General features: G+C 49.5%; 2 protein-coding genes across 2 annotated transcripts in view; one reads left to right on the forward strand and one right to left on the reverse strand.

Annotated features, from left to right (window-relative positions):
• Positions 1 to 9,326, reverse strand: part of RSPRY1 (ring finger and SPRY domain containing 1) — a 35,691-nt gene extending 26,365 nt beyond the window's left edge. Inside the window, exons 1-2 of the mRNA XM_083165239.1 lie at positions 9,154 to 9,326; positions 4,294 to 4,776 (exon numbers count right to left, since the gene is read on the reverse strand). Coding sequence (XP_083021365.1) covers positions 4,294 to 4,640 — 347 coding nt within the window. The 5' untranslated portion in view covers positions 4,641 to 4,776; positions 9,154 to 9,326. The remainder of the gene's footprint in view (positions 1 to 4,293; positions 4,777 to 9,153) is intronic.
• A 63-nt stretch (positions 9,327 to 9,389) lies between these two features.
• PSME3IP1 (proteasome activator subunit 3 interacting protein 1) lies at positions 9,390 to 23,000 on the forward strand. Its single transcript, XM_083165240.1, has 7 exons — positions 9,390 to 9,533; positions 11,597 to 11,730; positions 12,768 to 12,866; positions 14,410 to 14,531; positions 20,648 to 20,781; positions 21,955 to 22,016; positions 22,589 to 23,000. Exons 2-7 carry the CDS (start codon positions 11,607 to 11,609, stop codon positions 22,801 to 22,803), a joined length of 756 nt encoding a protein of 251 aa, XP_083021366.1. The 5' UTR covers positions 9,390 to 9,533; positions 11,597 to 11,606; the 3' UTR covers positions 22,804 to 23,000.
• Positions 23,001 to 24,436: the final 1,436 nt, after the last annotated feature.

A 24,436-nucleotide genomic window follows, 5' to 3' on the forward strand; every position in this document is an offset into this window, starting at 1 on the left:
GAGAGCGGGTTCATGGGGTTTCCGTGGGGGTTGCCGCGAATTGCGGGAGGGGGGGGGGTCGCGGGGGGTGCCGGGGTGCCGTGAATCGCCGGAGGGGGGGTTGCGGGGGGTGTGACGCGAATCGCCACAAGAAAAAAATCAACACAGAAAGGTCAACACATGTAAATGTTGACATAAGTGTGGCACTTCATTGGTGTCCATGTCGACACATGAGAATGAATATGAAAATATTCAAAAAATGACAAAAAAACTTAAAAAAACTCATGTCAACCTTTTTCATTGTCGACCATAGCCATGTCAGTGTTTTCCATGTGCAATTTAATTCTGGAGCTGCCGCGAATCACGGGGGGGGGGGGGGGTGCCGCGAATTGCGGGAGGGGGGGGGTCGCGGGGGTGGGTGCCGCGAATTGCCTGAGGGCGGGGTTCACAGGGGTTCCGGTGGGGGTTGCCGCGAATTGCGGGAGGTGGGGGGTCACGGGGGGTGCCGCGAATCGCGGTAGGGGGGGTTGCGGGGGGGGGTGACGCGAATCGCCACAAGAAAAAATCAACACAGAAAGGTCAACACATTTAAATGTTGACATAAAAGTGCCACTCATTGGTGTCCATGTCGACACATGACAATGAATATGAAAAAATAAAAAAAATTAAAAATAAATCTTCAAAAACTCATGTCAACCTTTTCATTGTCGACCATAGCCATGTCAGTGTTTTGCATGTGCCATTTAATCCTGGGGCTGCTGCGAATTGCGGGGGGGGGGGGGGGGGTGGTGCCGCGAATCGCGGGAGGGGGGTCGCAGGGGGGGTGCCGCCAATCGTGCAAGGGGGGGTCGCGGGGGGGTCTTTTGCCGCGAATCGCGGGAGGGAGGTCGCGGGGGGGTGTTTTTTTCCACGAATCGGGGGGGGGGGGGTGTCACGGGGGAGGGTTTGCCGCGATTCGCGGGAGGGGGGGGGTCGAGGGGTGGTGGTTATGCCGCGAATTGCGGGAGGGGTCGTGGGGGGTTCTTTTTGCAGCGAATCGCGGGAGGGGGGGTCGCGGGGGTGTTTTGCTGCGAATCGCGGTAGGGGAGGTCGCGGGGGAGCGGGTGTTTTTTGCTGCGAATCGCGGGAGGGGGGGGGGCGCGCGGGGGGGGGAGGTTTTGCCGCAAAATCGCGGGGGGGGGGGGGGGGGCGCTCACCTGGTGGCTGTGGAGTAGCAGTGCTGGGCAACATGGGAAGGCAGTGGGTGTCTGGCACTGTCTGTGGGCTCACTGGGCTGGTTCTCTGTCACATACCTCCCAACATGACCCTCTCCAGGAGGGACACAATGCTCTGTTTCTAGACTTCCCCTAATGTATGATTGCCATCACCTGTTTTAAACAGGTTAATTTCTCAGAAAGGTGTTCAGCACAGATGAAGGCAATCACACATTAAGAGGAAAGTCCAGGAACAGAGCGTTATAGACACAGACACCCACTTTGAGTGACAGATGTAGCCAAATATATAGGGAGATTCAAAAAAAAAAAAAAAAAAAAAAAAACTTCAAAAACTCATGTCAACCTTTTTCATTGTCGACCATAGCCATGTCAGTGTTTTCCATGTGCAATTTAATTCTGGAGCTGCCGCGAATCGCGGGGGTGCCGCGAATCGCGGGAGGGGGGTTACGGGGCGGGGGTTGCGGCGAATCATGGGAGGGGGGGTCGTGGGGGTGTGCGTGAATCACGGGAGGGGGGGTCACGGGGTGGGGTGGCGAGAATCGCGGGGGAGGTGTGTGTGTGTGTGTGCCGTGAATCTGAGGGAGTGGGGGGGGGTGGGGGGGGTGTGACGCAAATCGCCACAAGAAAAAATCAACACAGAAAGGTCAACACATGTAAATGTTGACATAAGTGTGGCACTTCATTGGTGTCTATGTCGACACATGAGAATGAATATGAAAATATTCAAAAAATGAAAAAAAAAAACTTCAAAAACTCATGTCAACCTTTTTCATTGTCGACCATAGCCATGTCAGTGTTTTCCATGTGCAATTTAATTCTGGAGCTGCCGCGAATCACGGGGGGTGCCGCGAATTGCGGGAGGGGGGGGTCGCGGGGTTGGGTGCCGCGAATCGCTGGAGGGCGGGGTTCACAGGGGTTCCGGTGGGGGGTTGCCGCGAATTGCGGGAGGTGGGGGGTGCCGCGAATCGCGGGAGGGGGGGTTGCGACGCGAATCGCCACAAGAAAAAATCAACACAGAAAGGTCAACACATGTAAATGTTGACATAAGTGTGCCACTTCATTGGTGTCCATGTTGACACATGATAATGAATATGAAAAACATGCAAAAAATGAAATAAATCTTCAAAACTCATGTCAACCTTTTTCATTGTCGACCATAGCCGTGCCAGTGTTTTGCATGTGCCATTTAATCCTGGGGCTGCCGCGAATCGCGGGGGGTGCCGCGATTTGCGGGAGGGGGGGGGGTTGCGGGGGGTGGGTGCTGCGAATCGCGGGAGAGCGGGGTTCATGGGGTTTCCGTGGGGGGTTGCCGCGAATTGCGGGAGGGGGGGGGTCGCGGGGGGGTGCCGGGGTGCCGTGAATCGCCGGAGGGGGGGTTGCGGGGGTGTGACGCGAATCGCCACAAGAAAAAAATCAACACAGAAAGGTCAACACATGTAAATGTTGACATAAGTGTGGCACTTCATTGGTGTCCATGTCGACACATGAGAATGAATATGAAAATATTCAAAAAATGACAAAAAAAACTTAAAAAACTCATGTCAACCTTTTTCATTGTCGACCATAGCCAGGTCAGTGTTTTCCATGTGCAATTTAATTCTGGAGCTGCCGCGAATCACGGGGGGGGGGGGGGGTGCCGCGAATTGCGGGAGGGGGTGGGTGCCGCGAATTGCAGGAGGGCGGGGTTCACAGGGGTTCCGGTGGGGGGTTGCCGCGAATTGCGGGAGGTGGGGGGTCACGGGGTGTGCCGCGAATCGCGGTAGGGGGGGTTGCGGGGGGGGGTGACGCGAATCGCCACAAGAAAAAATCAACACAGAAAGGTCAACACATTTAAATGTTGACATAAAAGTGCCACTTCATTGGTGTCCATGTCGACACATGACAATGAATATGAAAAAATTAAAAAAATTAAAAATAAATCTTCAAAAACTCATGTCAACCTTTTTCATTGTCGACCATAGCCATGTCAGTGTTTTGCATGTGCCATTTAATCCTGGGGCTGCTGCGAATTGCGGGGGGGGGGGGGGGGGGGGTGGTGCCGCGAATCGCGGGAGGGGGGTCGCAGGGGGGGTGCCGCCAATCGTGCAAGGGGGGGTCGCGGGGGGTTCTTTTTGCCGCGAATCGCGGGAGGGAGGTCGCGGGGGGGTGTTTTTTTCCACGAATCGGGGGGGGGGTGTGTGTCACGGGGGAGGGTTTGCCGCGATTCGCGGGAGGGGGGGGGGTCGAGGGGTGGTGGTTATGCCGCGAATTGCGGGAGGGGTCGTGGGGGGGTTCTTTTTGCAGCGAATCGCGGGAGGGGGGGTCGCGGGGGTGTTTTTGCTGCGAATCGCGGTAGGGGAGGTCGCGGGGGAGCGGGTGTTTTTGCTGCGAATCGCGGGAGGGGGGGGGCGCGCGGGGGGGGGAGGTTTTGCCGCAAATCGCGGGGGGGGGGGGGGGCGCTCACCTGGTGGCTGTGGAGTAGCAGTGCTGGGCAACATGGGAAGGCAGTGGGTGTCTGGCACTGTCTGTGGGCTCACTGGGCTGGTTCTCTGTCACATACCTCCCAACATGACCCTCTCCAGGAGGGACACAATGCTCTGTTTCTAGACTTCCCCTTAATGTATGATTGCCATCACCTGTTTTAAACAGGTTAATTTCTCAGAAAGGTGTTCAGCACAGATGAAGGCAATCACACATTAAGAGGAAAGTCCAGGAACAGAGCGTTATAGACACAGACACCCACTTTGAGTGACAGATGTAGCCAAATATATAGGAGATTACAGCATCACCACAGACGGCACAGTACATAACACAGTGAGACACCAGGCAGAGAGCTATAACATAGTACAGCACCACCATAGACGGCACAGTACATAACACAGTGAGACACCAGGCAGAGAGCTATAACATAGTATATATGACACAGCGAAACAGCAGGCACAGAGCTATAACATATTACAGCATCACCACAGATGGCACATTACATGACACAGTGAGACACCAGGCAGAGAGCTATAACATATTACAGCATCACCACAGACGGCACAGTACATAACACAGTGAGACAACAGGCAGAGAGCTATAACATAGTACAGCATCACCACATGACATGGAATCTTACTTATCCACCAGCGTTCTGATGACAGCCAAGGTATCCAGCACCAGGCTGTCCACATTAGGCTTTTTCCTCCGTGGCTCATGCGGACCTCGGCCTCTACGGGGAGGCCTTACCGGATCTCTCGGGCGGTTTCTAGCCTCGCTGGCAGGTAAGATGCGGCTCTCAGTTTGCTGGCTTGGAGAGTCTATATTGTCCTCCACACCGCTGTCCTCTCTGCATACACAAGTGTTCCCCATGTTATCGTTCTCCAACTGTTCATTTAAATACACTGTTTGGTGCCCAAAACTTGACAGGAAACCTTGTATAAGGCTTCTGCTAGTATAAAATGCAATCCAAGCAAGCACAATCATCTAGAACATTGCAGGCGTGAGGTCTCCATGATCGGGAATCCTGTTTTCCACCATCCTTCTCGGTTCATTCAAGCGCTGGGAAACTCCCAGCCAAACATTATCTGGGGCAAGGATCCATTTCCCCCAAAAAAGATACCTATGGACATAAGATGGTACAAATTATGACAATGCGAAATAAAAGGACACAAACAAAACCTAAAGTTACTAGTGACTGCAATGTCCACCCATAGTGTTCATTCTAGCACCCTGCACACTTCCTCTTTCCTGCCTGGGGTGTCACTTTCGGTTCTGATGCTTCTAGCACAGTCTGGTCTGTGTCTCAGCACTGATGTACTGACCAGGCTGTGCTAGAGCAAACAGTGACAGCCCAAGCAGGAAAGGGGAACTGCACGGGTTGTGACAGAATGAAGACCATCACCTATTTCTAATGACTGTAGGCAACAAATGCGCTTTTCTAGCAGTATAAGTATTTATTTCACAGGTATCACTAAAACAGATTCCACTAGTCACAATATAAACATGCAATTACCACAGCAACCTAAAACCAGGGTAATGGAAGGTTATAAAAAAAAAAATGTACCTGTCTCCTGGACCAATATTCAGCCAGTCAAATGTCATTACTGAGGAACAAAAAGTGTATATGTAAAAGTGTTTGTTTTCCTTAGAAATAAGAGAATCAGATGCTATTTTGGGGCCTTAAATGTATTATGTTAGTTTGCTGCACAGAAAAAAATAGGCAAGATAGTGTAAGATTGTAAGCTTGCAGCAGGGCCCTCTAACTCCCAAGTCTGTCTGTTGTTACCCAGTTTGTTTTATCACTGTCTACTATTGTAAAGCGCAACGGAATTTGCTGCGCTATATAAGAAACTGTAAATAAATAAGGTTAAGGCCCCCTTACACTTGTTCAACTTATTGTTCAACAAATTGAACCTGATTGACTCGAGATGTGCAGGAGGTTCAATCTCTTCCAATCTCTTGGTTATACCCAATGACACGGGACTGCAAGGTGGGACACAGTGCAGGTGCAGACATTAGGGGATATTTTCCAGCTGTTTTGGGGGTGCAGGTGCTAGAAAACAGGGATGTGTCACAGGATCACTGCTAGTCAGATAACAGCTAGTGCCCCTTGTCAGCAGATCTCGCAGGATTACTGCTGGTCAGAAAACAGCTGGAGAGCACCATCTTGGCAGATCTCACAGGATCACTTCCGGAGAGCCCCACAGTGGCAGATCTCGCAGGATTCCTGCTGGTCAGACAACAGCTGGAGAGCCCCATCGTGGAAGATCTCACAGTATCACCGTTGGTCAGACAACAGCTGGAGAGCCCCATTGCGGCACATCTCGCAGGATTCCTGCTGGAGAGCCCCATTGCGGCACATCTCGCAGGATTCCTGCTGGAGAACCCACATTGCGGCACATCTCGCAGGATTCCTGCTGGAGAGCCCCATTGCGGCACATCTCGGCAGGATTCCTGCTGGAGAGCCCCATTGCAGCACATCTCGCAGGATTCCTGCTGGAGAGCCCCATTGCGGCACATCTCGCAGGATACCTGCTGGAGAACCCCCATTGCAGCAGATCTCACAGGATTCCTGCTGGAGAACCCACATTGCGGCACATCTCGCAGGATACCTGCTGGAGAGCCCCATTGCGGCACATCTCGCAGGATTCTGGCTGGAGAGCCCCATTGCGGCACATCTCGCAGGATACCTGCTGGAGAGCCCCATTGCGGCACATCTCGCAGGATTCCTGCTGGAGAACCCCCATTGCAGCAGATCTCACAGGATTCCTGCTGGAGAGCCCCATTGCGGCACATCTCGCAGGATTCCGGCTGGAGAGCCCCATTGCGGCACATCTCGCAGGTTACCTGCTGGAGAGCCCCATTGCGGCACATCTCATAGGATTCCTGCTGGAGAACACCCAATGCGGCACATCTCGCAGGATTCCTGCTGGAGAACCCCCATTGCAGCAGATCTCACAGGATTCCTGCTGGAGAACCCCCATTGCAGCACATCTCACAGGATTCCTGCTGGAGAACCCCCATTGCAGCACATCTCACAGGATTCCTGCTGGAGAACCCCCATTGCAGCACATCTCGCAGGATTCCTGCTGGAGAACCCCCATTGCAGCACATCTCGCAGGATTCCTGCTGGAGAGCCCCATTGCGGCACATCTCGCAGGATACCTGCTGGAGAGCCCCATTGCGGCACATCTCGCAGGATACCTGCTGGAGAGCCCCATTGCGGCACATCTCGCAGGATACCTGCTGGAGAACCCCCATTGCGGCACATCTCGCAGGATACCTGCTGGAGAGCCCCATTGCGGCACATCTCGCAGGATTCCTGCTGGAGAACCCCATTGCGGCACATCTCGCAGGATTCCTGCTGGAGAGCCCCATTGCGGCACATCTCGCAGGATTCCTGCTGGAGAGCCCCATTGCGGCACATCTCGCAGGATTTCTGCTGGAGAGCCCCATTGCGGCACATCTCGCAGGATACCTGCTGGAGAACCCCCATTGCAGCAGATCTCACAGGATTCCTGCTGGAGAACCCACATTGCGGCACATCTCGCAGGATTCTGGCTGGAGAGCCCCATTGCGGCACATCTCGCAGGATACCTGCTGGAGAGCCCCATTGCGGCACATCTCGCAGGATTCCTGCTGGAGAACCCCCATTGCAGCAGATCTCAGAGGATTCCTGCTGGAGAGCCCCATTGCGGCACATCTCGCAGGATTCCGGCTGGAGAGCCCCATTGCGGCACATCTCGCAGGTTACCTGCTGGAGAGCCCCATTGCGGCACATCTCATAGGATTCCTGCTGGAGAACACCCATTGCGGCACATCTCGCAGGATTCCTGCTGGAGAACCCCCATTGCAGCAGATCTCACAGGATTCCTGCTGGAGAACCCCCATTGCAGCACATCTCACAGGATTCCTGCTGGAGAACCCCCATTGCAGCACATCTCGCAGGATTCCTGCTGGAGAACCCCCATTGCAGCACATCTCGCAGGATACCTGCTGGAGAGCCCCATTGCGGCACATCTCGCAGGATACCTGCTGGAGAACCCCCATTGCGGCACATCTCGCAGGATACCTGCTGGAGAGCCCCATTGCGGCACATCTCGCAGGATTCCTGCTGGAGAACCCACATTGCGGCACATCTCGCAGGATTCCTGCTGGAGAGCCCCATTGCGGCACATCTCGCAGGATTCCTGCTGGAGAGCCCCATTGCGGCACATCTCGCAGGATACCTGCTGGAGAACCCCCATTGCAGCAGATCTCACAGGATTCCTGCTGGAGAACCCACATTGCGGCACATCTCGCAGGATACCGGCTGGAGAGCCCCATTGCGGCACATCTCGCAGGATTCCGGCTGGAGAGCCCCATTGTGGCACATCTCGCAGGATACCTGCTGGAGAGCCCCATTGCGGCACATCTCGCAGGATTCCTGCTGGAGAGCCCCATTGCGGCACATCTCGCAGGTTACCTGCTGGAGAGCCCCATTGCGGCACATCTCATAGGATTCCTGCTGGAGAACCCCATTGCGGCACATCTCGCAGGATTCCTGCTGGAGAACCCCCATTGCGGCACATCTCACAGGATTTCTGCTGGAGAACCCCCATTGCAGCAGATCTCACAGGATTCCTGCTGGAGAACCCCCATTGCAGCACATCTCGCAGGATTCCTGCTGGAGAACCCCCATTGCAGCACATCTCGCAGGATTCCTGCTGGAGAACCCCCATTGCAGCACATCTCGCAGGATTCCTGCTGGAGAACCCCCATTGCAGCACATCTCACAGGATTCCTGCTGGAGAGCCCATTGCGGCACATCTCGCAGGATACCTGCTGGAGAGCCCCATTGCGGCACATCTCGCAGGATACCTGCTGGAGAGCCCCATTGCAGCACATCTCGCAGGATTCCTGCTGGAGAACCCCCATTGCAGCAGATCTCGCAGGATTCCGGCTGGAGAGCCCCATTGCGGCACATCTCGCAGGATTCCGGCTGGAGAGCCCCATTGCGGCACATCTCATAGGATTCCTGCTGGAGAACCCCCATTGCGGCACATCTCGCAGGATTCCTGCTGGAGAACCCCCATTGCAGCAGATCTCACAGGATTCCTGCTGGAGAACCCCCATTGCAGCACATCTCGCAGGATTCCTGCTGGAGAACCCCCATTGCAGCACATCTCACAGGATTCCTGCTGGAGAGCCCCATTGCAGCACATCTCGCAGGATTCCTGCTGGTGAGACAACAGCTGGAGAGCCACGCTGCCTCAGGAGGTCCTTGGCCCACAGAATCAAGCACCTGTGTACACAGATGAGTCACTGACACCCCAGATACTGGTAAAACAATGAGTGTAGGATGCCTCCCTGCGCTATCCTCCTGAGGGCTGAGGCTCTGTAGCGAAGTGCTGGACAAAGGGGAAGCTACACACACAGTGCTGGGCTGGGCACATGCTGCCTATCCACATACATATGTATATTCACCATCATCCTATACGCAGCACGGCGCTCTTACCGTTACTAGGCTCCCCCAGAGTAACGCGCACTTCCTGTTTCCTTCCCCACTATATCTATCGCCGTAGCCGAGACCAATCCAGGGGCTACGATCCGGGAAGTGTGAGATGTATTTTCGGCGCATGCGCCGCGCTCATTCCATTAGCATCCCGGAGGAGTAACAAGCGCTGAAGACGGGGCGCCCATCTTTAGTGAGGGCGTGAGGTGATTGGCTGTCTTCTTTGGACAGGTCAGCAGCGATAGGTTCGAGGGTGATGTGATCTGCTCTCTGATTGGTCTTCAGCGCGCAGTAAGCGACTCCCTGGTTGGCTAGATGTGCTGTCGGGTTTAGAGAGGAAGGCTGTGTGTTGGAGGAGTGAGCTGGGACTCGGAGAGACATAGGTAAGACAGAGGGGACCCATGGAGGGCCACAGTACAGGGGCCATTGTGCTTGGAAGCAGGGGGCTGTAGTTGTGTCTCTCCTATAAGGAACTGTATATAAATGCAGTGTAATAAGTTGTCTATGTTTTATCCAACATGTGGTTGCAGGAGCTGTGGAACTAGAAGTCCCAGCATACCCTGTAATGCTCTCAATGCTAAGAGTAACTATGTGTATTTCTATATTGTTTAGGTTTTGTGTCCCCCCTTCCCCCAGAGAGAGCGCTGTCCTGGTTCAGCATAGTTGGATACTTGTATACAGTCCTGGGGGTTTAGTATATCAAGTCAACAGTGAGCATGTCAGCCTATGTCAACTTTGTGTCACAATACTAATGTAGAAAATCATGTAGACTGTGCATTTTTAAGGTGATCCCAACTATATCGCTGTTGCTGACATTGTTTATGTTGACAATCTGATGTTGATGTAGTGACTGCCAGCCTACAGACTGTTTATCGCCCTGAGGGTTTATAAAGGGGAGCTCGGGTTATGGTCATTACACTGCTTGGGGTGTTACCTGGTTTGCTGCAGTGCTTAAGAATTATGTAGTCCTGGGGGGTGGGGCGACAATGACGACGACGACTTAACTCACTGATCGCATATACATTTGGAGAGAGGCTGAGAAAAAAAATTAAACCTTTCATCAAACAATGAAAGTGCCTATGACAATACCCTAAAGCTTCATTGTATGTCAGGTGTTACAATGAAAACAGAAGCAGAAGTAAAGGAATGTTTTACTCTAAAAAAAAAAATTGCATTTCACCCTTAGCACAGGAGAATCCTATTTAGTAAAAGGCTGATGCTGCGCCTCACCTCTATAAGGAGAAATTCAAGTGGTTTGCATGCTAGTAGCCACTAGATGGCAGCAGAGTGTTAATCACTGGCAGTTTGGTGCCAATCTGTGTCCTTCATTGCAGATCCGTACTACACATTTGCAATTTCAACAGTACTGGATAATGTAAATAACTTCAGCCAAGAGCAGACATAACTTAAAAACAGTGAGCGCAGTTCTCTTGATCCTTGAAGCCATGTCTGTTATTCAAAGCTTGAAGCAATAAAAAAAGAGGAGCTTCACCAGTGCAATAAAATAAAGCATATGCAAATATAAGAATACTTATATTATTCAGCTTATAATTACCAATTAGTCTTAAGATGCATAAAATAATACTGCAAGTTAAGCGTTTTAGGAAATTCTACACAATTCACCACCAATGATTTCTCAAAAAGAATGAGAGTTCTCTAATGCGTTTCATCGCTTTGACTTCATCAGTACCTTATTTAGTGTTCATTCTAGCACCCTGCTCCTTGTAGTTCCTCCTCCCTGCCTGGGGTGTCACTCTCTGCTGTGGTGTTTCTACAACAGTCTGGTTTGTATCTATGTTGACTCACACATCATGCAGCGGTGTTCCAGAGTCTGAGAACTGTATCGTTCTCTGATATTAATGTAAAACAAAGCATACCACTACCAGACGAGCAGCGGTTTTCACTGTGAAAAATGTATATTCGGAACCTGCAGACTTTATAGATCGTCTCATGCCTCAAATATTTGTGTTTTGTGTCGGGTACACACTGGGGCGATGCTAGACCGATATGTAATTTGAAAATGACATCTTGCCTACATCGCTCAGTATTTACCCCCAATATGCGCACTCCTGTGGTTGCATTCGACCTCAACAGGTTTCATGTGCTGTACATGGAACTTAATGATATCGCTAGCATAATGTACTAACTATGCTAATGATCATCCGTCCTTCATTAACATCGTTCCAGTGAGTACGCACAATCTGGGCTGACGGGCAATCGTTCTGGTTTGGTAACGAATGCCTGTCACTCAAGTGTGTACCTAGCAGATTACTAATGTAAATGTAAAGCTTTGCCTGTTTTGCTCCTAAACCAACTCTTGAGAACAATTCTATATGTGGGATTTAAGTATCTTTTGCTGGGAATATAAACTAGAAATAGAAACAAAATGTAACCCACTTTCTAATTATTTGCCGAGGACTCGTGACATTACTGTTATTTTATGTAGGTGTTCCAAAATGGACGGGCATGAAGGGGATCTAGTTATAAACAAAAAGTTTGTAACAGAATCTGAATTGGAGGAAATAAGGAAGAAAAGACAAGAGGAATGGGACAAAGTGCGGAAGCCAGAGGACCCAGAAGGTACAGTCTAAGGAAAACATAATAAATAACTTTCGTGTTAATCTATATAATAAAATCACTTGCTGATAAAAATAACAACTGAGAACACCAGATTGGCATGCGTGTGCCCACTGCTCTTACTATCTGTGGCTAGACCAAACATGCAAATACCAAAGATCTGTATAGACATTGCAGAACAGAGACCCAATAATGAGCTTGTCCCCCACAGTCCTTCTCATAGTCCCCAATCTACTTGGCCTGGCTGGTGAGAAAGCAACTGACTTCCTGACTACTGTCTGGCCTGCGAGTAGGGTAAATCAACAGGCTTGGAGTTAAACAGGTGGGGCAGATGTAACATGCAGAGAGAATTAGATTTGGGTGGGGTTTTTACTTCAAAGTGAGATCTATATTGCAGTGTAAAAATAAAGCAGTCAGTATTTTCCCTGCACAGAAACAAAATAACTCACCCAAATCTAATTCTCTCTGCACATGTTACATCTGCCCCATCTGCAGTTCACATGGTTTTGTCCATCTAAGGGTGGTATGTAATCTGGGATCACGGCTGCCTATTCCCGCCGACAGCCGTGATCCAGGCCCGTTTGCGGTCAGATCGACCGCATAACGACAGACGGGATTCAATGTCCCGCCTGCCGATGGGCGCAAAGGGGGCGTGGCCGTGAAAACAGCCGTGGATTGTCAATCTGCAGCCCGGACAACGACAATCCACGGCCGTTATTGTCAGAACGGGCCCAACAGTTTCTGAAGTTGGGCCCGTTCTGCCGTGATCCCGCATCAATGCTGTCGTTAATGACAGCATTGAATAGGGAGCCACCGCTATTTCCCACGTCGGAAATAGCATCAGCAGCAGAGTGCATACCCCCCTAAGAAGGAATTTGCCAGAAGGAGTGAACCAGAATAAACCCCATTGTTTTTTCTGACGGTCCTTTAACCTGAATGACGATGAAATCGGTGTTCTGGTTTTACAACACATTCCTTCCCAGCATATTGCTGTAGAGCGCGGATCTGCACTGTACTAACTGTTTGGATGTTTTCCGCAGAGTGCCCAGAGGAAGTATATGACCCTCGGTCCCTGTATGAAAAACTTCAGGAGCAGAAAGACAAGAAACAGCAGGATTATGAGGAACAGTTTAAATTCAGTAAGAACGTTCAACTAAACTTTCTGGGTCTCCCCTTCTCTTCTCACCCAATTAACTACTTATTTGGCTATTATGTTTTAAAATATGAAATCATTAGGGCAGTTTTCTGATAGAATTAGGGTAAGATCATAAATGGAAAACTTATCTGGTACTATTTTATTACAAAATATAATATAGTTTTATAAACTTTTTTTTTTTCTTTGCTCTGACTTGCTATATTTCAAATTCAGATCGTTTAAATGATACAACAATTTTAGCCGAATAGTGTCATCAAGCGATCCAATAGTAGCCTGTTTGTTTGTTTTTGTGCAGTAAATGACCCGTTTTTGGCGCGATAACGCATGGGATCTGGTATAAGTTTCCAGACCCATGTATTATCGTGGAAAAACAGGGCTGATTGGGCTGGTTATTAGGGATTCTGCGTCACATGCCTGAGGCACCACCCTTATTCTTTGATCGATTAGAAGTAACGGTAGTCAGATTTTATTTTTTATTTATTTTTAAAAATCTGTATCTTTAACGTATTCCCTCAGCCTGTGTAGAGGCAGCCATTTTGGAATAATATCTATGAGAATACCTTTTATTTATAATCTGGGACATTTGTAAAGCACAAAGTGAAGTAAGTCCTCTGCATTCTTGTGGATAGTTGTTCAGCAAATAAAAATGGCTGTCCCATGGTTTACATTCAGTTGGTAAACATTATGCCCCACTAAAACCCCAATATTTAAGTCGGGTATGGGGAACCTTTGGCGCTCCAGCTGTTGTCGGGCTACACATCTTTGCATGCCCTGCAACAGTTGCAGCATGTCCAAATAGCAAAACTGTAGCAGGGCATGCTGGGATGTGTAGTCCAACAACTGGAGGCCCAAAGGTTTAAGTCTTTGGATACGATTTATAAATTAAGAACACATTGCTCATTATTACCCTGACTTTGCACTGCAGTGCTGTTACAATGTAAAGGATTGTTATTAGACAGCTGAAGCGTAACCATTATCTCTAGCATCGCCTACAGGTCACGAAGCTGAGACAGTGTTAGTATTGTGATCAGTGCACCAATCCCTGCACTGCTTTCTCTGCAGACTGACTCCACCCACCTGTTAGTGGCAATCTGCAAGCTTACTGGAGAATCCTTTCTGCCTTTAACATGGGAAGTGCTGCAGAGCCATGACTGGCTCATGCAGCTAAGTATAAACATGCCCAGTTATGCGGTGTGCATTATACAGCTGAATGCCGGATAATTATATTTATGTGATGCATTGAATGTCTAAAAAAACTAGCTAAAAACAATAATGTAATAAAGTCAGATTTAAATGCCACCCTAGTAACTGCTTCAGTGTCCTGTCCCCTGATACCATTGTCTTTATTTGTTATGTACTTATCCTTAGCTGCTTTGTACTGTCATTCATTATTTAATAGTTTTTTGCTCATTTATATATTGTTAGGCTCTGCGGAACCCTTGTGGGTATAAATAAACAATAATAATAATACATTTTTCTCTGTTAACGTCCTCCATCCTTGTCACAGTTCTAATTGTTTTTTGCAGAAAATATGGTGCGAGGCTTAGATGAAGATGAAACAAACTTTCTTGATGAAGTTTCAAGGAAACAGGAGTTGGTGGAAAAGCAAAGGCGGGAGGAAGAACGGAAAGAGCTAAATGAATTTAGAATATCCTTCTACCATATAATAATAATAATGGTGTCACTGGTTTTTACTGAAGATGCGGGGGGGGGGGGGAGGCGTGACGGATAGACAGACAGACATTTCAATGATAAAAAACAAAAACTTTTTGTTACTTGTGTAGTTTCACGGTGGCAGCTTACGCTACATTTGAAGCTAAGCCCAACGACTGCCTTACTTGTGTAGTTTCAGCGTAGCTTAGGCTGCTGCCGTGAAACTACACAAGGAACTGCATCTCTGTTCCCGGCGTCCCTGGCAAGCCTAGTGAGCGCCTCTCACCGGTTTAGAGGGGATCATGCAGGCGCCGGCAGAGAGGCGCTCCTTCTGTCTGAGACGCGGGCGCCAGCGGAGATGCTCCTGCGTCTGAGTAACTATTGCGGCAGGGTAAAGCAACCCTGCCGACAGGGTTAGGGGTTTGGTAGCGCGTGCGTCTCATGTACAATAAAGGAGGCATTTGCCAGTTCTCCATGTTACATACTGGCAAATGCCTCCATTTGAAACACCCACGCTAGCCCGAAGCATGGCGAGCGGACGCGGTACGCATCCTCCCGACCTTTTCATACCCCCCACTATCCACGTCTGCGTGGAGTTGATTTTATAAAGTGTGGCGAGAGGATGCGGAATACATGTAAAGTAATCCGTGTCCCCTCGCATGGTTCGCCACACTTTGGGCTCGGTGGCTTGCCACGCTTCGGCTGGCGTGGATAGTGAGGGGTGTTTCTGGGACACATTCACACCTTTCATGACAGGCGGGTTAAAATGGTAAATGGTTCCCACATAATGTGATAAGCACAGACTGACTAAGCACAGACTGACTAAGCACAGACTGACTACGCTAACTATGTAAGCTCCGGCTGCCGCGAACGGGCAGGAACACGACGCTGATACTAACTGGGACGCCTGACTGACTACTGACGGGAGTTTCACAGCGACAGCTTAAGCTACGCTGTTAGTGTAGCATAACGGCTGCGGCCGCGGGAACACTACGCTGATTCTGACGGAGATGCTACGCTGACTACGTAAATGCCGCCGTGAAACTACACAAGTACCCAACTTTTTAATTAATACCCCTTTTGCACGTGCAGCGACCCAGGATTTTTGTCCCTGAGTGGCCAGGTAAATATAGACCTGGGAATCTTAACCTGGGTAACGAGCCGTGGAAACGACTCTTACCTGGGTTTTTGAGCTGGGCAGGGGAGCCTTCCATTGTGCAGGTGCCTCCCGTTGCCATGCTATTGCGCCGGTGCCTGCCCGCCTGTTGCTGACCAGCCTGCCCCCCCTGCCCGTGCCTACTTGCTCGTCGACACAGTTAAAAGTTCCACATGACTTATGTCAAAACAAGCAATAGGTTGACATGAGTTTCTAACGTTTTTTTGTTGGGGTATCTATGTCAACCTACGTTAAACTGGACACCGTAAAAGTGTGCCGCATTCCCTTGCATACACCACCTCGCTACACTCGGCACACTACCGTATTATATTCTATGTCCATAATATGAAAAAACACCTGCTCTGAAAAAAAATGTGAAAAACTCATGTTGACCTATTGTATTTGTCGACCCTTTGACCCCATCAAGCCATGTCAACCTTTTTACTATGTAGCCCTATGGCCTGTTGACCCAATTTGTGTTGACTGCATCCCTTCTAGAGCATAATAGCTAGAAGATTAGTTGAAGCATCACTCACTTCTAAAAAGTCACACTTTAGTAAGTTTACCTCAATTCTCTACCGCTGTTCTATATGGATTGGACAGAGATGTAACACAAATCTAATAAATGGAAAAAGGGGGATTTGAGACCGCGCTCGCTAAAAAGATATGCAACAGGTGTAGTTAAAACATTTATTTCTGGAAAAATGCATATAAAAACTGTATAATAAAAATATCAATAAAATAAATCAAATTATCACAGATAAATACAGAGAGCAGGGATATTCACCCACAGTCCGGTTTGGGAAATTGTCCTGTATCCGTTCCTATGTTGCCTCCAGGTGAGTGTCCTGTACAGGGTATCGATGAAAAGGATGTAGGTTGGGAGAGGTTGTTGTCTCCAAACCAGGGAGCTCCTGATGTTGGGTGGTGCTCTACCTGGTGGGCTTTGGTGTTATTGCCACTTGGGTTCCTTAAGGAGGAGGATGTTGGTCTCCTAACCAGGGAGCTCCTGTTGGTGTGAGGTGCTCTACCTGGTGGGCTTGATGTTGTAGCCACTTAGATTCCTTGTAGGGAGGATATCTACCTCCTGACCAGGGAGCTCCTGATAGTGCGAGGTGCTCTACCTGGTGGGCTTGATGGTATTGCCGCTTGGTTCCAGGACAGAAGGAGATTCTGGAGGCTGGTCTGGTTATAGGGTATTGGTGCGTGTGGGGTCTGCAAAGTGGGGGTGTCCCTGCTCCCCTTCACCAACGCGTTTCGCTGAAAGCTTTTTCAAGGTGATAGCTATGATGTTCACTGTTTGGGTTATATACCCTCAATGGGAGGAGAAACAATTTGCACCTGTTGCATGTTAATTGGGAGTATGTTATTGTTATACCATAGTCTATTACTATACATATTGCTGAAGATAGGAGACAAAACTACAATTACCTTTACCTTTTAATTTAAAAAACGAGTGTTGTAAAGTGTACAAAATTGAGAAAATACATAAATACCTATACAGATCAGTTTCCGGATATCCGGTGTCGTCATTTCCGGTTCAGTGAACCGCATGTGCGCTCCACCAATGTTATGCATAGAGTATAGGTATGAGGGCGATTTCTGCCCTTTTTAAAGATGGCCGAAATGGTACTTCCGGGTTTTGCTATAGCGTGGCTGGCTATTTCCCCGGGTGTTACTGCTTATGCAGACTCCATTACTGGGAGTTTATTGCTTGGGAAAAATGGTTCCTAGTAGGATATGGTTGCGCTTTTGCATGTAATTATTCTCACTCGTGGAGTGCACATAAGGCTTTACAGAGAGGTATAATATCAGCAATACCTATACATATCTAAAGTGATATATAAAAAAAAAAAAAATATATATATATATATAATTAATATCCTCAAGGATATTAATCAAACTTATGTTATAAATATACTCGGTACTTCTGTAGTTTCACGGCGCCGCCGCGCGCACACTCTGGCTCAGAAACTTGGCAGACTGCCAGAGGCTCTGATTAACCGTGCGCGTGCCGCTCTAGCTCAGACAGAGTGTGCTCGCGCCGCTCTAGCTGTACTGACAGCTACGTAAACAGCGTGGCGGCCGGGCAGCAGCAGCAGCGCGCTGCCCAGGCGCTGGCAGGTCACTGTGGTACTTGTAGGTCCACAGTGAAATAGGCAGCGCCTGGGCAGCGCTGACAACAGCGGGGGCAAGTGGACACACCCCGGGCACAACGCTGACGTGCCGGGGCTTGTAAAGTACTCACCCCGGCACAGCGCAGTATCCCCCATGTACACGCTAAATCCAATGGCTTGCAGCCTAGATCTAGGCGCTAATGCTCCTGGATTCACACTCCCTGCAAGCCGCTAAGAAGGAGGGGGGCGCCTGGATTTAGGCGCAAAACCCTCTGAATCCAGGCGCCTTGCGAGCCGCTAAGAAGGAGGGGGGGCGCCTGGATTTAGGCGCAAAAGCCGAAGGAGGGGGGCGCCTGGATTTAGGCGCAAAAGCCAGGCTCCCTGGGAGCCGCAAAGGTGGTTTAGCATCTAAATTTAGACGCTAAAGCGCCTGGATTTAGTTGGGTGGAGGGGTACATCTAAATTTAGACGCAAAAGCATCTAAATTTAGCTGGGTTTAGGGGTACACTATTAAAGCCCGTCCACAGTGGCAGTAGTCGACGCAACAGCTGTCGACTGTGTAAATCCCACTATCCACGCCCACCCGAAGCGTGGCGAGCGGCGGCGGTACGCGTCCTACGACCTTTTCATACCCCCACTATCCACGTCGGCGTGGAGTTGAGAATAGAATAGTGTGGCGAGCGCAGCGAGCCACCGAGCCCGAAGCGTGGCGAGCGGACGCGGATACCTTCACAGGTAAACGCGTCCCCTTGCGGGCTTCACAGGTGTCCGCGTCGCTGCGGACACCTGTGAAGCCCGCGAGGGGACGCGTTTACCTGTGAAGGTATCCGCGGGGCTCGCTGCGCTCGCCACGCTTCGGGCTGCGCTCGCCACGCTTCGGGTGGGCGTGGATAGTGGGATTTACACAGTCGACAGCTGTTGCGTCGACTATTGCCACTGTGGACGGGCTTTAATAGTGTACCCCTAAACCCAGCTAAATTTAGATGCTTTTGCGTCTAAATTTAGATGTACCCCTCCACCCAACTAAATCCAGGCGCTTTAGTGTCTAAATCCAGGCGCCCCCCTCCTTCTTAGCGGCTTGCAGGGAGTGTGAATCCAGGTGCATTAGCGCCTAGATCTAGGCTGCAAGCCATTGGATTTAGCGTGTACATGGGGGATACTGCGCTGTGCCGGGGTGAGTACTTTACAAGCCCCGGCACGTCAGCGTTGTGCCCGGGGTGTGTCCACTTGCCCCCGCTGTTGTCAGCGCTGCCCAGGCGCTGCCTATTTTACTGTGGAACTACAAGTACCACAGTGACCTGCCAGCGCCTGGGCAGCGCGCTGCTGCTGCTGCCCGGCCGCCACGCTGTTTACGTAGCTGTCAGTACAGCTAGAGCGGCGCGAGCACACTCTGTCTGAGCTGCTAGAGCGGCACGCGCACGGTTAATCAGAGCCTCAGAGCCTCTGGCAGTCTGCCAAGTTTCTGAGCCAGAGTGTGCGCGCGGCGGCGGCGGCGCCGTGAAACTACAGAAGTACCATATACTCTGATATGCTGATATTATATCTCTCTGTAAAGCCTTATGTGCACTCCACGAGTGAGAATAATTACATGCAAAAGCGCAACCATATCCTACTAGGAACCATTTTTCCCAAGCAATAAACTCCCAGTAATGGAGTCTGCATAAGCAGTAACACCCGGGGAAATAGCCAGCCACGCTATAGCAAAACCCGGAAGTACCATTTCGGCCATCTTTAAAAAGGGCAGAAATCGCCCTCATACCTATACTCTATGCATAACATTGGTGGAGCGCACATGCGGTTCACTGAACCGGAAATGACGACACCGGATATCCGGAAACTGATCTGTATAGGTATTTATGTATTTTCTCAATTTTTTGTACACTTTACAACACTCGTTTTTTAAATTAAAAGGTATAGGTAATTGTAGTTTTGTCTCCTATCTTCAGCAATATGTATAGTAATAGACTATGGTATAACAATAACATACTCCCAATTAACATGCAACAGGTGCAAATTGTTTCTCCTCCCATTGAGGGTATATAACCCAAACAGTGAACATCATAGCTATCACCTTGAAAAAGCTTTCAGCGAAACGCGTTGGTGAAGGGGAGCAGGGACACCCCCACTTTGCAGACCCCACACGCACCAATACCCTATAACCAGACCAGCCTCCAGAATCTCCTTCTGTCCTGGAACCAAGCGGCAATACCATCAAGCCCACCAGGTAGAGCACCTCACACCAACAGGAGCTCCCTGGTTAGGAGACCAACATCCTCCTCCTTAAGGAACCCAAGTAGCAATAACACCAAAGCCCACCAGGTAGAGCACCACCCAACATCAGGAGCTCCCTGGTTTGGAGACAACAACCTCTCCCAACCTACATCCTTTTCATCGATACCCTGTACAGGACACTCACCTGGAGGCAACATAGGAACGGATACAGGACAATTTCCCAAACCGGACTGTGGGTGAATATCCCTGCTCTCTGTATTTATCTGTGATAATTTGATTTATTTTATTGATGTTTTTATATGCATTTTTCCAGAAATAAATGTTTTAACTACACCTGTTGCATATCTTTTTAGCGAGCGCGGTCTCAAATCCCCCTTTTTCCATTTACCATTTCCCTTGGGTCAGACTTCCCAAGTTCCGAGACCGCTGCTCTAGCAAAACAACTCTTCTCAGGCGCCCTTGGGCCACCTTTGGTGACCCTCCCACTTCTTCCAACAAATCTAATAAATACTGCAACTGTGAACACGCACTTGCTATATAAAGACAAATAGGGTTCTCCCTAAATGACTTCCCTTTAAGCCTCATTCTCCTTAATTTGAAGCTCACAATGCCCAAACAGTAGCAGCCTCCTCCACGGAGCCCAAGCGGGAGGCTGAGAAGAAAGCTCCGGTGAAACCCTCTGACAGCAAAAATAAGTTTTCTCAGTCAAAGCTGCTGGCTGGAGCCGTGCGACACAGGAGGTTTGTTGTGTAGCATAGTGATCTCAGTGAGGACACTTAGGGCCTTATTCTGGTCGGTGCGGCCGGATCCGATTATGCGGCCAGGACCGTGCGTGCGAAACCCCGCCTTCCATACGAATCACCAACTCCGTCCGTACGCGGCAAGAAGCTGGCCGAACGGACCGCACGTGTATTTTACACGGAATACGCCTCCTCCATCTAAGGGAACCTCCCCCATCATTTGATGGTCGCAGATGGAATGCAGGACTGAGTGCTCCACCAGCTCCCGCAACCTCAGACCACACGGACATTTTTCCGTGCAAAAGCAGGGATCTGGGCGGGCAGCTGACATCCGGCAATGTCATATGTCCTCCCCCTACACGTGCGTCACGGCCGCATTACCATACGTACGCCCAGCGTTTTCATGGGAACGCCCATGAAACGCGGGGCGTATGCATATGGTAATGAGCCCAAATAACCCTTCACGCCCCTCTCCACCCCCTGTTCGGAGTGTTCACATATCATGCGGGATTTGGCCGTACGCCCCGCTCGCGCATGCGCAGACACAAAACATTGGCGGCCCGAACGCACGCGGATATATCCGCACCGACCAGAATAAGGGCCTTAGTGCTATATCACTACTATCGCTGTGTTTCTATCTGTTAAACATGTTCTCACGTCACCACCATTTTGGAATCATTACCAGTTTCTTATATAGCGCACACATATTCCACAGCGCTGCACAGAGAATATTAGAACAGTCACATCAGTCCCTGCCCCAGTGGAGCTTACGATCTATATTCCCTACCACATGTACAGGCACACAGACATTCTAGGGTTAATTTGTTGGGAGCCAATTTACTTACCAGTATATGTTTGGATTGTGGGAGGAAACCGGAGCTGGCTGCTACCATATTTCCAAATAGTGTTTCCCCCATATATGGGTGTTTGTGTGCAAGGGGAAATCACTATAAACGTGTCTTGTATATTCATGTAGCAGAAACCATGAAATGTCCCTTAAGATTCAACTTTTGGCCAAGATAGAGCAATGCGTCTGTCATTTTGCATCTGTCCAATAAGAACCCCCCCCACCCCCGGCAGATCACCGCAGATCTATAAAAGATCTCTATTGTATGTATAATATCCTATAATTCTCTGTGCAATAATACCACTTATCCTGCTCATATGTTTCAGTAATCCCGAAAGGCCTGGTGCAAAGAAACTGAAGCTAGAACAGGATCATGACAAATTAAAAGGTTTGTATGTGTAGTTCCTATGTGGGTTTCCCTGTGCGGATCAGCGCCACTTGTTCCCTGCATCATCTGGGGAAGCAGGATAGAGCCTGTGCACTAGGGTGGCCAATCCCAGGATTGGGTTCAGCGGGAATTGGCCCCAAAATATCTGAGATTTAAATCGCGGGATACCAGGATTTTGGGATTAGGCTGCGCATGTGCAGTCTAATGCCGGAGAGCGTCTGAGCACCCTGCATAGATGCTGCTCGGCTGTTCCTGACCCAGGGGAGCAGCCTGTGCAGCGTGACTTGGTCATAGGTCATTCTGTACCTCTGCCGCTGGAACCCTCTCGCCGTCCACACGCGGTGGCACACAAGCACCTCTGCCGCCCAGTGTCGCACCTGCCGCATGCCCCATTCCCGGAAGTAAATTAATGTGGGGGATGGGGGAATTTTTATTTTAGGGATGTCAATTCCGGGAATAGCAGGATTATGCATTTTTCAATCTCGATTCCCTGGATTTAGAAAAATGACCTGGGATTGGCATCCCGACTGTGCACATACAGCTGTTATTTTTGTATCTCTATGTAATTGCAGAGAGCCATTCTAGCGCCATCGGCAGTAGCGCGATCACCAGTTCCCAGCTACATTGTCCCCCAGCTTCTGTCTGCATCGGGTTCTTACCCGGCCTAGGGGCCTACTCGGGAAGCAGCGACTCCGAGTCCAGCTCAGACAGCGAAGCCACCATTAACAACATGGGAAAGATTGTCTCCTCTGTCTTCCGCTCAGGCACCTTCCTTGGCGCCCCTTAGTCTGCATACAGTATGTAGACCACAGAACATTTACGGATGGAATAACCCAGAAGTGGAATCTTATATGTAGAACACTGACCCAACCTCGGAAATCAAACTTCAGAGTATTTTTGTTTTATTAACCATGTTAACAGATACCTTTTTTGTGCAGTGTATTTTTAAGCTTGAAAGCTTATTAAAGCAATCAAACTTGGTAATCCAAGGTCTTTCTGCTCATCTCCAGGGAGGAATCGACAGGGCTTAGGCCAACACCTGAAATAGTTCAACGTGACTAAGGTTGGTAGGTTTGGAAGGTCTACATGAATATTTAAAAAAAAATTTTTTGAACCGAAATGTGTCGACGTGGTGTTTCATACGTTACCATTCACTACAGCGTAGTTGGAGAATATTCTAGGATGGCGAGGGGACGCGTTACACTTAGACGGTGTCCATGTCGACTGTGTGGATATTTGGGGAAAAAAAACGCGAAAAGCTCATGTCCACCTTAGCCCTGTCGACCTTCAATGGTCGACCCAATGCATGCCGGCCGCATAGGGTGACTCAATGAGGCATACCCATCAGAAGCCGCTCCTTAGATTAGGTACACCTATTATTCTTTCGTTTCCTCTACATGCTATGACGCATTGGTCGTCCGCTGGCACCATACCTAGGGGGACATTTATCGGTACTAGCACGGCGCCCAAGATTTCCATCTTATGGCATCTTATGCCATTGCATGCATCGTATGCCATAATACCGCATGCGATGCGATACGATTTTTAATTGTATAAGCCCGCTAATGGGTGCTTACAATGTTAAATGCACCCCCACTATCAACGCGAACCCGAAGCGTGGCGAGCGCAGCGGCGGTACGCGTCCTCCGACCTTTTCATACCCTCACTATCCACATCGGCGTGGAGTTGATTTTAGATAGTGTTGCGAGCCACCGAACCCGAATTGTGGCGAGCGCACGCGTATTACTTTACATGTATTCCGCGTCCCCTCGCAGGGCTCGTTGCGCTCGCCACACTATCTGAAATCAACTCCACGCCGACGAGGATAGTGGGGTTATGAAAAGGTCGGAGGACGCGTGCCGTCTTCAGAAATTTCGGGGAAAAAGAGAAAAAAATAAATGAAGCAAATTGTGTTTGTGTCATACTCAAGCCAGGTACACACTGGCCGATATATCGTTAATGATATGGACCATATTGATATCTTTAACAATATAATTTGCATATTGTACAGTGTGAAGCGACTGCTTGTAAGGAGGGAGGGGGTGACGTTAATGACAGATAATCGTGAACAATATCAGTCAGTGTGTATATATGACCTATATCGTTCTGTTGTAGCACTGCAAATATAGTTAATTATATGCTACCCAGCGTTTGGTTCAGTTATGCAATGTGGGACAGGACTCACTTCTGTTTGTCCACATAGTTTAAGATTGACCGCTACCAGTCCAGCACTGCCTTTGCCTATCACAATGACTATAAATGATTTGCAATTGTGCTAGACCACCAGCCCAAGGCACCCTTGCAAGTGGCCCGAGGCACCCCAGGGTGCCTAGACACACAGTTTGGCAGTCACTGACGTATGTAATGAGTGCTTGGACAATGTAACACGACTATTATGCACAATATGCAAATCGGATGCG

The sequence above is a fragment of the Crinia signifera genome, chromosome 11, assembly GCF_055691185.1.
Source record: "Crinia signifera chromosome 11, ASM5569118v1, whole genome shotgun sequence".
NCBI lineage: Eukaryota > Metazoa > Chordata > Amphibia > Anura > Myobatrachidae > Crinia > Crinia signifera.